General features: G+C 41.2%; 1 protein-coding gene across 3 annotated transcripts; it reads right to left on the reverse strand.

The window, feature by feature from the left end:
• Positions 1 to 1548: 1548 nt before the first annotated feature.
• LOC148151858 (uncharacterized) lies at positions 1549 to 13258 on the reverse strand. 3 transcript variants are annotated; one of them, XM_087996160.1, is made up of 5 exons: positions 12963 to 13238; positions 12835 to 12882; positions 10598 to 10657; positions 5082 to 5150; positions 1549 to 1813 (listed from the first exon to the last, which is right to left on the reverse strand). In XM_087996160.1, exons 1-5 carry the CDS (start codon positions 13006 to 13008, stop codon positions 1713 to 1715), a joined length of 324 nt encoding a protein of 107 aa, XP_087852286.1. In that variant the 5' UTR covers positions 13009 to 13238; the 3' UTR covers positions 1549 to 1712. The 3 variants fall into 3 exon arrangements, with proteins under 3 accessions (XP_087852286.1, XP_087852283.1, XP_087852289.1); XM_087996157.1 differs by having other exon boundaries at positions 10598 to 10660; XM_087996163.1 differs by lacking the exon at positions 10598 to 10657 and having other exon boundaries at positions 12963 to 13258.
• Positions 13259 to 15702: the final 2444 nt, after the last annotated feature.

Here is a 15702-nt window from a genome sequence, read left to right on the forward strand (position 1 = left end):
GATGATTTTTCTCAGTTATCAAGTTAATACTGAACCCGATGTCTGCGACTCAAATGCTGGATGCAGCCGAGTAAGTGTTTATGTGACTCCAAACCTTAATTGACCAGATCCACTTTGATTGCGGCTAAATGGCTTATTTAATTTTCAAAAATTTAAAATTCACATTTTACATGAGAGGAGTTTTCTGTAAAAATATTTTTTTTTTAAATGTTGAAATGTATCTCTACCTGATTCTCCATTAATTTTAACTGTTAAGTAACAGCAATGCAGATTTCAAAACATTGCCATTTTGACTAATTTTTAAAAACAAGTTGTTCTTGTTATTAATGCTGCCAAACACTGCATGATACAGTCTTGCAGAGCTCTAGGTGACAATGGGGAAAGTAATCAGCCTAAGTTCTTGTGTGTCTTGAACTGATGTGTGATGACTCATTAGCACTACACAATGACACTCTGTCTGATGGATCAAATTGGCAACATTCCCATCTGGACCCACATGAGCAATGTTCTGTTGGGAGACCAACAGATTTCAGTCAGGGTCAACAAAACCATATATGGGAAGAGAGAGCAAAACTGGGGACCTTTTCTGATAACTTGTATATCGTGAGTGTTCTGCAGAAGCATTACATACGTGGGAGATATCAGCTCAGATGACCAAGAGGTTGATTAAAGAGACAGGCTTTAAGGAGGGTCTCACAGGAGATGAGAGAAGTAGAGAGACAGGTTAGGGAGGGAATTCCAGAGCTTAGAGTCCTGCAGATGAAGACATAGCCACCAATGTTGGAACATTTAAAATCAGGGATGCTCAAGAGTCCAGAATTAAAGGAGCTCAGATGGCTATGGTGCTATAGAAGATTACGAAGATGGAAGGGGTAGAGTCTGGGGAGGGATTTGAAAATTCTGATGAGAAATTAACACGCAAGATGCTGCTTGATCCAGCACCAGTGTAGGTCATTGAGCACAGGAGGTGATGAACAGAACTTGGAGCTAATTAAAATTCAGGCAGTAGCGTTTTGTTGACCTCATGTTTATGGAAGGTAAAACGTGAGAGACTACTCAGAGAGTGCTGGAAATCAAATTTGAAAGTAGCAAGGTGAGGAATATGAGTTTCAGTAGTAAATGAGCCAATAGAGAAGCAGTGTCAGTCAATGTCATGTAAGCAGTCTTAATGTTAGGTTGCATATATGCAGGCCAGGTGGATTAGCTCGGGTAAATGCAGTGTTACAGAGAGGGAGGGCGCTGAGTCTGATTGGGAGGCTCTTTGGAAGGTTGGTGCGGATTTGATGGGCCAAATGGCTTCTTATCACACTTTAGGACTTCCACAAAATGCTGTTGAAAGCTTATCTCAGAGCCAGGTGTGACACCAAAGTTGAGAACAGACTAGCTTAACCTCAAGCTGTCAGCAACTTGGAACCAGAGTTTCTGTTAATTCCAAACAAAATGTGTTTCTAACTGGGACATCGGACTGCATGTAACAATAACTGCATGTAACAGTGTGCATTCTTTTATGCAGCTATAAAAATGACAGGGTTTGATTATTGGGGAAATATTCTAATAGTTGTGGTAATAAGCTTTACATCCTGCATAGATCTTACATTTGGCATCCCATCATTTTATTAGAACAATGATATCTAAACAAATAAAAGTTGGGACAATTATTTCAAGATTAGGCTGTTCTGAAAGTTTTACCATAGACAAGATACAGAGTGAGTTTAAATATTGTACAAGGTTCTGTATCTATTGAAACAAGTTGTGGCACAACTTCCAAATTCAGTCACACAGCGAACTTCCAGGAATTGCCTTTCCTCAGCACCTACATGAAGACAAGTAAATTTAGAGACTTTACCATTGATGAACATTCAAGAAAACTCAACAAGTAGTGATGATTATTGTAAAAGAGTAGGATGGCAAGATGTCAGACTTGTTTTTTTAGTTACTCAGTTTTTTGTACCAGCTGCCTAGCTTCTGCTGTGGATCCCAAGCAGCCAGCTCCTTCTTCCTACTCAGACATTATTTTGGGAGAATTACTTCTAGTACCTCATACTTCTTCTTCATCTTATGTTCTCTGCCACCCAGTGCTGTAACCTCCACCAGGGGTAAAGCAGGGAGAATGGCCCCAAATTCCCTCGAGACAGAATGGGGATCGAACTCTTGTGCTCCGGCACAATCTGGACTGTCCAGTCACCTGAGCCACACGTCATTTCCCCCCAGCAATACTAAAGGAGTCCAGGTTGTTGTGACAGCAGAAGCTTTTACACACACAAATGTTGTGGTCTGGAGCTGTGGATGATGTTGGTTGAGGTTGCAACTGTTTTCTCTGTTAGATGGCTGCCTGGGAATCTTCTGCCACTGTTACTACCCTGCCACTGGTGTGTGTCGGAAGGCCAACCTGTTGACCATATCACCTTTCGTGACCAACAAACCTTGGATTGGAACTTGAAATGATGAACTTGGTTGTATGAAGTGACCTCAGCAATAAATATTTTCCTTGATTGATATTCTAGTTAAATCATAATTGTTTTGTTTTCAACAAGGATGGTTGCATTTCTATAGTGCCTCTAACATGGTAAAATGTTTCGAGCTGCTTTGCAAGAACATTGTTGGACAAACGTATTAGACACAAAACCACACTAGGAGTCATTTAGGAATGGAAAGTAGGTTTTAAGAAGGAAAGCAAGATTCAGAGGCGAAGAAAATTTGGGAAGGAATTTCAAAGCATCAAATTCAAATGGCTGAAAACATTACTTCCAATGTGTCCATGACAAAACTGAGATATACTCTAGAGTTCAGAATTAGATGACCTTGAAGCATTCTAGGACTGCAATAGGGAGGGGGAAAGGCCAAAAACGATATGGAAACAAATGAGAATTTTAAACCGGCGGGGTTGTTGATCCATGAGTCATTGTAGGCCAGTGAGCACAAGAGGAATGTGACTGGGGCTTGATATGAGTGAGTCGCTGGCAGCAAAGTTTTGGATGAGCTCAGGTTTATGGCAGATACAAGCTTGAATCCTGCTCACATACACTTCAGAAATCTTTGTCATCACAGTGTCGAACTATAATGTGAACTGCCTTAACATTTTATTTCCTGCCTACCAACTTGTTTCCAATGTAACCACATTTTGAGATCTGTTTCTGTTCACTTGCTCTGAGCTGAAATTATGTTGGGTTGCCTTAATGTTGCCTGTAACTAGCTGCTTTTGTGTTGAAAGATGACCAGCACTGTGTCTAATGCATCAGTTTGATTCTGGGTGTATATCCCTGTATTATGGAAATCAGCAGCCTTACAACATTGTTTGTCATGTGTACTCGGTTTTGGTGAGCTAGGTGTGCACGGGATGAATATGGCTGAAACTGTTAATCGCCACACTTGATCCATCATTGTTCACGCACAGTCTAGCAGAGGCTTGTGGATTGCAATCCGTGGTAGCACTCTTGCCTCAGAATCAGATATGATTAATATCCAGATGGCTGCTAGTTACACATGTCTGTGTGAAATGTTGAACATTTGTTGTACCGCTCTGGAATCAGGCTCCCTTATGGGTGAGAGAGATTGGAATGTGTATGCACTTATGGGTATGGGAGCTGGGAAGTGTTGCATACATGGCATGTTTATGGGTGAGAGGTGACAAATGTGTATGCAAGCTTCGTTTAGAAAAATGGTCAACGTGGATGAGTTGAACCAAAGTGTCTGTTTCCATGCTGTATGACTCTATGACCTATGTCTGGGTATGTACAGACTGAGTGTGTGCATGTACATGTATGGGTGTGAGTATTGTTAACTTGTATGCATGCATTTGCGTGTGTGTACAGAAGATAGTGAATGTGTGGTGTGTGTGCATTGATTGAGAGATGGCAACTGAGCATGCATGCACACACCATCTCTTGTATCCACACACAGAGGAACTCATCATCACTCACACTCTTTCTTGCCCACTCTCTTGTACACATTTTGCCATCTCTTGCCCAACACAAACACACACCAACTCACCATCTCCCTCTGTGCACCCATACACACAGCAACTCACCATCTCCACACAAGCACACCATCTCTCACACTTCCACTTACTTGGTTTGTACACACACACTTCCGCCATCTCTCCTGCTCACATGCACACACTCCCAATCTCTCTCACACGAACACTTGCTGCCCTTCACACCCTTGCCTGATTGCACACACGTGGGTGCATACACACACACACACACACACACACACACACTTTTGCCATCTCTTGCAAGCATATATTCACCATCCACCACATGCATCCATGCACACACACAAACACGATGTATCTTGCATTCAGACACAAAGTACTCCATAGTCTGTTTTCTTTGCACAGAATTCCAGTTCCTCTGATTTTGCAAACTAAAATGATCTCCAGCTGATAGTACTAAAGATCACAATTGTGCGCTATGATCCACCTGCCACTCCACATTTAAACTTATTTTACTGCAGAAAAGGGGACATATTCTGTCTTCCCTACTGACCCTGTTTTGCTGAAAAGAGAGCTCTCCTAAAGGAACATGGCTGGAAAAGGTGGATTCAGACCAACAACCTTTCTGACCACAGTCCCTCACACAGTTCCCACACACTATTTCTCCTCAAATGATCAAGCAGGCTGATGAAAGGCTCTCCAGTGCTGAAAGAAAGAATTAGAAAGAACAATTCACATCCTGGTCAATTTATCCCTCAATCAACCTCACCAAATCAGATTATCAGGTCATTATCACATTGTTTGAGACTATTTTGTGTCTGATTACTGAGATTGGCTGTCACACTTAAACAGTGACTTGATTTCAAAAGTGACTAGATTAATTGGCTGTAAAATATTCAGAGGTGTCTAGCAGTCATGAAAAATGCTACATAAATGCAATTCTTTTGATATTTCTTTCAGATGAACAGACTATATATACACACACACACACTAATGATAACCAGATAAAGTTAACACTTTGAGATGATTCTGTCTTTTAGGAATTCAAATTTGGACACATAATTTTTAGTGATCAGTCAACAGTAATCAGCTAATGAAGTATAATAGTCTACAATTAGTGAGGATCATTTCATTACAGTGTACTTGCCTTCTGTAATCCCAAATCTTCCATTCATACATGTCTGCAAATGAGGAAAGCATTGCTCAAAAACACATCCTAATTGAAAAGGAAAAACAGTGAAGAGAGGGAGTGAAACAGATCCAATTTAAAGAAAGTTATAAACAAACCTTTTATGAAACAACACGTTTAAGGCAAATGATGGAAGAATTAAAGATGAGAAGACAAGTTTTTTTTGAAGCCACCAATTGTTATGATCTCAGATACAATGGTTGAAAGGGTAATAAAAGCAAATGCAACAATACCTTACAAGGAACATTCATAGAATTTCACAGGGAAGGTATACCTGAAGAGGAGAACATTAAAAAGGCTGTGGATGAAGAGCAGTGGAGTGGGGAATAATCAGATAGCTCTTTCAAAGAGTAGGCACAAATGGGTCAAATAGCCACCTCCTTTTGCACTGTAATGTTCAATGATTTTATGGAATGCTGCTGCAATGTGATAATTGTCGTCACACTGAGACCGGTCAGCTAACTTGGGAACTGTTATGCCTCAAGTGAGAGCATTGCATTTGACCCAATGCAACAAATTCTATATGTTCTCCACTAACCACCTGGCTGCTGGCTCCTGTGCAGAGTCCAACAGACCCAGCTGGTTGGGTTGGTGTGAAGCATCTCTCCTGCCCAGATCTCTCCAGAGGTTCACTAACTCCATGTGGGGGTTAAAGCCAACAAGGAGAAAGTGAGGACTGCAGATGTTGGAGGTCGGAGTCAAAGAGTGTGGTGCTGGAAAAGCACAGCCGATCAGGCAGTATCCGAGGAGCAGGAGAGTCGACGTTTGGGGCATAAGCTCTCCATGTGGGGTTTGCCAAGAATGGTTCTGGTCTGCTACATACAGCACATGCTCATAGTGGCGAGGGAGGATGAGGAGGGGAGAGGAAGAGAGGAGGTATGTAGATAGTCCTTTCATGGCACGGGCTGTCCATGAAGAACTGAATGAGTTCAATACCAGTGAACACAACTCAAACAGTGCCACATCTTATTTTCCTGCTGTCGCCTGCCCTTAGTGTTCTGCTTGGGCCATGATACAAAAATAAAAACCAATGAAAAGTAAACATGAATCAAATTTTTAATGTCACAACTCACTGGGGTGGTGCCCTGGAAATCGAGCCTCACTATTCCAGAGTCAACACAAGATTGCCTCAAACACCTACACGGTGCCAATCCACCTCACATTCACCCCCCTCTGCTTTGGGAAAGCAACAGTCCAGGTACAACGCAGTAACTCATTTTTAAAATCTTCTTCCATGGTTCTCTTTCCTCATTCTGTAGTCCAGTGCAAAAAAAAGGTGGTCTTTACAATAAACTATAATATGCCATAATTGCACACCCAATTGATTACCCACTTTTGTACAATCCCTTCGTGTCTGTTTTCAGTGTGCCTGTCCTAATGCTCCCATAGCGTTCCCCCAATGGCTGCACTGCGACTAGTGGGAAGCCTTCTATGGGGGGGGGGGGGGGGAGGGAGGAACACTACAGGTGGTCTTATGAAACCACTTTCCAGTGGCTTTGGCCTTGACATGGACGGCTGCAGTCTCTGAGGGAATTTGTGGGAGTGGGAGGATGAATGTGTCATCCTGAGAGAGAACAACAGGTTTGCACTCTTGAGCCAGAGAAGTTCTGGTGGGCAACACCTCCGCTATCCTGGGAACAAATGACTGCAGATGCTGGAATCTGTACTGAAAACAAAATCACAGCAGCATCTGTGGAGAGAAAGCACACTAATATTTCTTCATCAGAGCTGAAGTGAAGTGTGGAGGGAGTAACAATAAACTGTTGTCTGCAGATGTGGAAGTGGTAGATTCAGTTAATGTTTTCAAAAGGGCTTTGGATCATTATCTGAAGAGAAGAATTGCAGGGAGAGACCAACCATGTAGAATAGCCACCCACCCAAAAATCTAATAGGGAATCCAGAGGAAAGTTCTTTCCTTGTGGTTGCAAGTTCCACATTTTCACCAATCTTTGGGTCATGGTTGAAGTGAATGGTATTGAGGCAATTAAGGAGAAGCTTTTGGTAACTACAGGAGGGAGAAGGGGATAGTTCAATAGTAAGAGATAAAAGGAGACGCTTGTTGAGCAGAAATGCCACCATGGACTGGTTGGGCTGAATGACCTGTTTCTGTGCTGCAGATGTCACTTAGTCTTATGTAATCAGAGTGGTTGACTCAAAAGAAAAGTGCACCAGTGCAACACAGTGCCACTGGCGATATATTTCAGATCCATGTTGCAGGTGGTAACTTGGGCTCATGAATTTCACTGCAAAGAGTCACACTCATTTACAACTTTCTTGAGAGGACTAACGGTGTTCTTCCAGAATTATTTAGATTGTCAATGATCATCATCGAAAAGAGCAGCAAATGCTCCTACTATTGGCACACAAAACATGACCTCAGTGATTGTATGAACAATTCCAGCTTTTCCACACACTCCACTATTTTTAATTAGAATACATGGGCAACAGAAATTGCATGGACGTGAATCCAATTTAATATATGATTGCCTTCCACAAAGGTGTTAGAACTATTTTTGTATTAAATCTCTGCATCACACAATTCATTATGTAAAATCCTGCAGCAAAGCAAAGTTACTGGGAGAATCACCACATTATGCTTTCTAAAGTAGGACTTGGTACCCCATTTCTTGAATAAACTCAGAGGGATGCTGTGTAGATTCACCAGAATGATCTTGAAGTTAAAAGGGGTTAAATTATGGAGGCTAGCTTGATATATCCTGGAGTATTGAAGATTCAATGTTGATTGAGTGAATGTATTTAAGATGATTAAAGGTGCTTGATGGGATAAATGAAACTATTTGATCTGATATGAGTCCAGAACAAGGGATTATAACATTAAAATTAGAGCCAGACATTTTAGAGATACTGTCAGAAGGTGCTTCTTTGCACAAACAGTTTTAAAAATCCACAATTGTCTATCTACTAAAATGTTTTTGAGAGGCTAGGTATCAATTAATAATTTTAAAACTGAGAATGATGACATTTTGTTAGTTAAGGATATTAAGGGTTATAGATCCAAGGTAAGTAGATGGTGTTGAGATTAACAATGATCTAACTGAATGACAGAACAGGCAGAAGGGTTGAATGGCCTCTTGTTCCTTTGTAACAAGATCAGTCCTGACTACCAGGACAGAACTGCTTTCCTCTGTCAACAACTGCAAACATTCGAACCAACGGGTCGACACGGTGGCACTGCGGCCTCACAGCGCCAGAGACCCGGGTTCAGTTCCTGCCTCAGGCAGACTTTCTCCACGTGTCTGCGTGGGTTTCCTCCGGGTGCTCCGGTTTCCTCCCACAGTCCAAAGATGTGCAGGTCAGGTGAATTGGCCATGCTAAATTGCCCGTAGTATTAGGTAAAGGGGTAAATGTAGGGGAATGGGTGGGTTGCGCTTCGGCGGGTTGGTGTGGACTTGTTGGGCCGAAGGGCCTGTTTCCACACTAAGTAATCTAATCTAAAAAAAAACGTAAATTTGAATGGGTTCCAATCTGGTCAATGACTCAAGTTGGGTGTGTTCCTGGACAGGGCACCACATGATCTCCTGCCTCAAGCTGCTCAGCCCCACAGTCCTGCCATCAGCCATCTTGATTTACAGCCTTGGTGTGCTCAGTCTTCTCACAACCAATTGGAAAGGTGAAGACTCACCTCTTGGATGTTTCTGGACTGTCAGTCGGAAACTGTTGCCTCACCATCTGTTTTATTTATAATTGATAGATCAAATTAGTAAACTCTTCTAAAGATTAAGAAAAACAGTTGTTTTAAATGCCCCTTTGACTTTTCTCCAGAGCTTTCCGTATTTTTCAGAAAGTTAATCTTTAATGCTTTTAGACACCAAGACAATATTGGAGGGATGGCAAATACACTTCTGAAGACCTACCCATCATTTAACACAAATCATCCAGTGATGACTCAGTTCAGTGTTACACATTCATCATCGAATTAGAAAAGTATTGGTATAGTTTCACTCCAAGTGCAAAGGTGGCACGATGGCTCAGATGTTAGCACTGCTGCCTAACAGAGTTCGATTTCAGCCTTGGGCGACTGTCTATGTGGAGTTTGCATGTTCTCCCAGTGTCTGCATGGGTTTCCTTTGGATGTTCTGCTTTTCTCCCAGTCCAAAAATGAGAGGGTTAGGTGGATTGGCCATGCTAATATGCCTACAGTGTCCAGAAATGTGTAAGCTAGATGGACTAGCCATTGGATTTACAGTGTTAGGGCAGGGGGTGGTGTGCACTTGTTGGGCTGAATGGCCCGCTTCCACACTGTAGGGATTCTATGATTCTGAGTCTTGACTGACCACAATCTTGGCTGATTCTTCACTGAGAGAAAGTGAGGGCTTCAGATGCTGGAGATCAGAGCTAAAATGTGTTGCTGGAAAAGTGCAGCAAATCAGGCAGCATCCAAGGAACAGGAAAATTGACATTTCGGGCAGAAGCATTCCTGAAGAAGGGCTTATGCCCGAAACGTCGATTCTCCTGTTCCTTGGATGCTGCCTGACCTGCTGCGCTTTTCCAGCAACACATTTTAAGCTCCGATTCTTCACTACAGCACTTCAACATTGTTGAAACACTATTTTTTGGCTGACATGTTAAATTGAGGACTCTACTTGTTCAAGCAAGTATGGTCAATTCTGTTCAATAATGATGAAGGAATAAGGCATTGCGGTCATTATCATCCTTGAATAAGGAATGCACTTAGTCCCACTCCCCTGCTCCTTCCTCAGCAAGAGTGTCTTCAATTACCTCTTCAGGACAATTAAATCTGCTTCCCCTCCATTTCACTAATTGCATTCCTGATCATATCAATGTACTGTATGTAAAACGTTCTCACTGCCCTCCATGGATTTCTTTGAATTTATCTTAAATCCATGTCTCCCTCTTACTGATCCTCCTGCCACAGAAAACAGTTCTCCTTATCTCTATCAAAATCCTGCATGAATTTGAAACCTCCATTTCCCTCTCTTCTCCCTTGCTATCCAATTTTTACATCTCCAGTAAAATTTTGGTAAATCTCTGGTCCCTCTACAAGACCCTTAAATCATTCACTAACTTCTACACTTAGAATTGAGCGGAGTACACCAGCAGAGGCTCAAAACAGGTGACACATGAACATTTACTGATCTTTGTTTTTATAAATTTATTGGACTTACATGGAGTGTAGCTATTTGAGGAATGTACCAGTGGGATGTTGGTGCTGACAGGATTATATACGGGAATAGGTCTCTTGGCTTTGAAACAATATGAATTAAAACCTTGGTATACCAGTTCTACATTATCAATACTTTGAATATGAAACTCTGGAGGAGTTTATATCAAATCTGTAGAAGCTGGCTGGTGTTTATATGCTTAGATGACATTTTTCCTCACTGACATGTCATTTATTCTATCACACGTGGAACACAAACAAAAACTCCATGTTATACAGAATATCACAACACTGAAGTGTCACATCAATAAAACATTTGATCAGTTCCTACCATATTTTTCTTCATTGTCATCATTTTCACGATTCAGCAGCTCAAGCTTTCTGGAAAAGTCTGCTAAAGTATCAAGAAAATAAACCTGAGAGACATCATACAAGAGAATGTAGTCAATGTTTGATTCACACCAGGGAAGGTTTTCTGAGTCCATGGGTTCTTCAGGTGCCTATTATCATCCTACATGGTCAGTCTTCCTTTTTTGATTTTAATTTTAACTCGCAAGATAGCTGTGCTGAGGGCAGTTTTACAACTTAGAAAAAAGAACAGAAATTGCTGGAAAAACCCAGCAAGTCTGGCAGCACCTGTGGAGAGAAATTGTAGTCAATGTTTCGTATTGAGTGATCCTTCCTCAGAACCCACACATTTATAACTATCATTCTCACACGCAAGAACATTTATGAATGATCACTAAGAAACAATGACAATTCCTTAGGCATGTATTTATGAGAAAGAAACTAGAACATTTGTTGATGGCGTATTGATAGAAACTAGAACATTTGTTAGGGGTTTACTAGTAAAACTGTGGGGAACAGAGCAAGATAGAGAAAAAAGGTAGAAATATACTGATAGCTTCGGTTTGTACAAGGTTTGAGAAAAAACACAAGCGATCAAGATGGAGAGCCATGATCGCCGGCTTTGTAAAACATGTGGAGGTCCTGGTGTTGGACAAGGTCAAAAGTTACACAACACCACCTTATAGTCCACAGGTTTATTTGAAAACAAGCTTTTGGAGCTTGGTGTGATGGGATTTTGACCTTTGCAAAACATAATATTGGAGGAAGAAATACCCTTAATATAGCAAAACATTCAAAAGCACTAACAGGGTTCGAGGTGTACAATCCCTGGAAGGAGAACAATGCAGTGACAATAGGTTTGGAGGTGCAACTTGTAACCTAGCTCACGATAAAGCAACGCTTTGACTATACAACAGGTTCAGCATGACCAAAACAGGTAGCTAGGAATAGGATCCGGAGGAGTGTTTTGACTTCAATCTTGTTAGATGTAGCTGGGCAATGTCAAGCAGTCAGGGAGCTCACCTAAAAATCAGGGAATCGAGGCTTGCTGGGTACAGAAATTACAATGTATTCAGAAGTTTCAAAGAATTCCAAGCATAAACAGAAATTGTTGGAGGAACTTAGCAGATCTATCAGCTTCTGTGGAGAGAAAGTAGAGTCAAGGTTTCAGTCCCAGTGACCTTTCTTCAAAACACAAATCACTGCATCTGAAACATTAACTCTGCTTTCTCCCCACAAATATTGCCAAATCTGAGTTTTTCCCGTTATTTGTTTTAGATCTTCAGTTTTTTTAAAGATTCCCTACAGTGTGGAAACAGGCCCTTCAGCCCAACAAGTCCACGCCGACCCTCCAAAGGATAACCCACCCAGACTCTAACTAATGCAGTTTAGAATAGCCAATTCACCTGGCGTGCACATCTTTGGACTGTGGAATGAAACCCACACAGATACAGAGGAACTCCCAAGGCTGGGATTGAATCTGGGTCCCTGGTGCTGTGAGGCAGCAGTGCTGTGAGGCAGCAGTGCTGACCACTGAGCCATCGATTGCAATCTTTTGTTGAAAGACTTAAACGACACTTAATCTCAGTTCTTCTAAAGGTTCCGGCTAATATTTATCCCAAATCAATGTAACTAAAATTGGTTACATAGTCATTGCTGTTTGTGCGAGTTTGCTCTGCATAAGTTGTTTGCAGCATTTACTATTGCACATTAATGACTACACTTCAAAAGTACTTGATTAACTGTAAGTTGCTTTCGAAGACTTTGAGGCTGTAAACGGTCCCACTGAAATGCAAGTTTTGGCCACATTTTCCAGGCTTGGGTTAAGAAGCACGTATAGTCCAGGCATTTATTTGAACTTGAAGAAAGAAGGTGCAATATCAAACATGCCAAGATTCTCAAATAACTGATGCATATACATTTGATACAAAGACCAAATACAGAACATTACAAAATAAGACCTCGATCCCTGTTGGGAATTGGTGAAAACCAGAGAAAGATAAAACTGCAAAATCCCTTTAATTTTTATTTAACTGCAATGAACGTTTAATTTTTAAAGTAATTGTTCAAAAATGCACAAGCTAAAAATAAATGTGGGACAAAATAGCCCTAGATAAATACTAGAGAGCATTCACAGGCGACCCGTGACAGCAGGAAATGGACCTGTAATGAGAACAGCATGAAAACAGATGGAGGCGTACGCAAACAGTTAAACTTTACCTTTCCTTATTCGAGGCATGAGCTGAGCTTCAGCAGTTTCGGTGGAACCTGCAAGGACAGAGCAAAAAGTGAAGGGATTTGGGATGGTATCGGGTAAGACCAGAGGAATACTGAAGGACAGGACATACCAGTGATAACAGTGAGGAAGACGAGTAAAGCAAGCAGTTGTTGCATTTTCCTCTCCCAGTGATTGTCCTCCCTTCTTCCTGACAGCGCGTTTGGGATAATGGGCGAGGAAATGTATTTATAGGAAGGATCGGTGTAGCTGATTGTTAATTGGTTGCTGGATTGTGTGAGGCTTTAATGTCTTCAAAGTTGCATTTTTGTTGTTGAGGGCTTTGCAGAGAGAGCGCTCTCCCTGGTCCTATAGACCACCCCCTCAATCAATTAACTGAAGATCATAATTCCCGAACACTAATTTTATCTAAGCACGACAAAAGCAAAGTTCACCCAGTGCTATAGTACTTCTTAGAAACAGACGTTAAATGGACAGGGAGATTGACTAATACTTGGGCAAAAATCCACTTCTTAATGCGTAGTCGTACAGAACAAGCACCCTGTGGATGCTAATTAAAGGTTTCAGTTATGTAGCATCCCTCAGGAGAAAAACCCAAGGCAGTTCACCGTTAGTGAAGCAGCACCGTTGTAATGCAGGAAAAGGAATGACAAATTTGTGCACAGCAAGCTCCCACAAATGGCAATGTGACAATAACTGCAAACAGGGTTGGCTGATGGACAGGGGGTAAATTCCCCCACTCTACCTCAAATTAGCATCATGGGATTTTTTTACATCAACTTGAGGGGGCAAAAGGAGGTTCCATATTTCATTCCATTCAAAAGACAGCCTTTCTGACTGTGCAATACTGCCCCCGTTTGTAGACAGGGAGTGTTAGTCTAGATTTTGTGGACAGATGTCTAGATTTTCTTTGGAACAGAGAATAATTATCTTTATTTATTTCATTGCTGCTAATGAGCTCACTGTGCACAAACTGACTTCTGCATTCCTTACAACACAACAAAACAATTCATAGAAAACTAACAAGAAACTAAGCAATACCTTAATATAATCAAAAGTCATAGCTAACTAATGTGGTTAAGGTATTTTATGTGACATTGTGGATTCTAACTTTAAAATATTGATAATGCAGTCAAGGGGATCCATAAGAGAATACATCTGTCAGATTTAGCTAGGAGAAGGTGAGGACTGCAGATGCTGGAGATCAGAGTCGAGAGTGTGGTGCTGGAAAAGCACAGCAGGTCAGGCAGCATCAGGAGCTGGAGAATCGATGTTTCGGACATAAGCCCTTCATCAGGAATGATTTTTAAGCCCGAAATGTCGATTCTCCTGCTCCTTGGCTGCTGCCTGACCTGCTGTGCTTTTCCAGCACCACACTCTTGTCAGATTTAGCTTTCTCAATGATAGGAAAAGGCAGGTAGAACACATCATTGAGATGAATATGTTGAGTGGAGACATGAGCTGGGTAGTTTACATGCTGATAGCCATAAATAATGTAAAGTCTGAAGCTATTGGTCTTAGGGTACACTTACAGAATACAGCCCAAGCTGATCACTAGGCCTGGACTGATATTGGACTAAAGTGGAGTGAAACTAAGGTTATAGATTTTAAAAAAGGCAATTCTAATCAAATTCTATTCTAATATTTCCTTCCAACCTCATAGCTTCTTGGCAAAAATGTAAGAATCTGAATGTTTTTAATCATGCATTTTTTTAGGCTCCTACCATGTTAGATGGCTTGAAAGGTTTGCCCTTTCAGAACCACCTTGAAGGTATCACATTACCAAGGTGCTGCCTGCAACTCTCCTTTGTTCTTAAATGATCTTGGATTGTTTAGGAAATTAGTAACAAACTGCCTGCTCTGAGCTCCAGATTAGCATGCAGTGCCTGATGGGGCAAGATCATAAATGGGAAAAGAAACTGAAAACGTGCCAGGTTTTGGTACATAATGTTATGAATACTGAACTTTTTAAGATGGCTATGCTTTAAGCTGTCACCTTTAATTCAAGGTGATATGGCGTCATTTAAAAAGGAAATGTTATTTCTGCCAAAATCTGTCTGCAGACAACTCATGTGATCTGGTTGTCATGGGACAGATCATGTCAAGATTTATTGAAACAAAACTGCAATATCTGAATGCAAAGGAAGATGCAGCTGATGTTGCTGAACAGACTTGCAGTCTCCCAAGGTAAGTATTCTCAGAGATTCTGAGGGGGAAGAAGGCTGAGAATAGATTAGATTAGATTACCTACAGTGCAGAAACAGGCCCTTCAGCCCAACAAGTCCACACCAATCCTCCGAAGAGCAACCCACCCCGACCTATTCACCTACTCCCTACTAATGCACCCATCACTACGGGCAATTTAGCATGACCAATTCACCTAACCCGCACATCTTTGGACTGCTTAGGTGCTGCTATTTCAAGCAAAACAAAAGGACTTTTTTTGATAATGATCACCAAGCAAAGTGTTGGTGAGGATGGATTCCTTGCTTGAAGAGATGAGGTTTGTGGAGAATTAAAGAACAAGGTGTCGCTTTGCTGTTGCAAGTCCATTTAATGATGTTCAGAAAATGGACTGAAAAGGAATTTATTATTAAGAACTCTGGAAGGTTTATCCAAGTGGGGCAGGGAGTAGAGATGCTGTTGAAATTGTGACTTTTATACACATTATTACATGTCTGCTGTGAGTATGATATAATGTATAAATGTGGCAAGGCAATTTTGGTGTATTAATTTGTTATTAGGGAAAAATAATTTCTGTAGTTTAGTGAATATAGTGAAATTAAGCTGGGTTGAGTTTTAATTTGTTTACTAAAACAAAAGTCTTACAAGATGAATCTTTGCCATACAAT

Source organism: Chiloscyllium plagiosum, unplaced genomic scaffold (assembly GCF_037043375.1).
Source record: "Chiloscyllium plagiosum isolate Xiang-an unplaced genomic scaffold, Cpla_swu_hap1 HiC_scaffold_2, whole genome shotgun sequence".
Lineage (NCBI taxonomy): Eukaryota > Metazoa > Chordata > Chondrichthyes > Orectolobiformes > Hemiscylliidae > Chiloscyllium > Chiloscyllium plagiosum.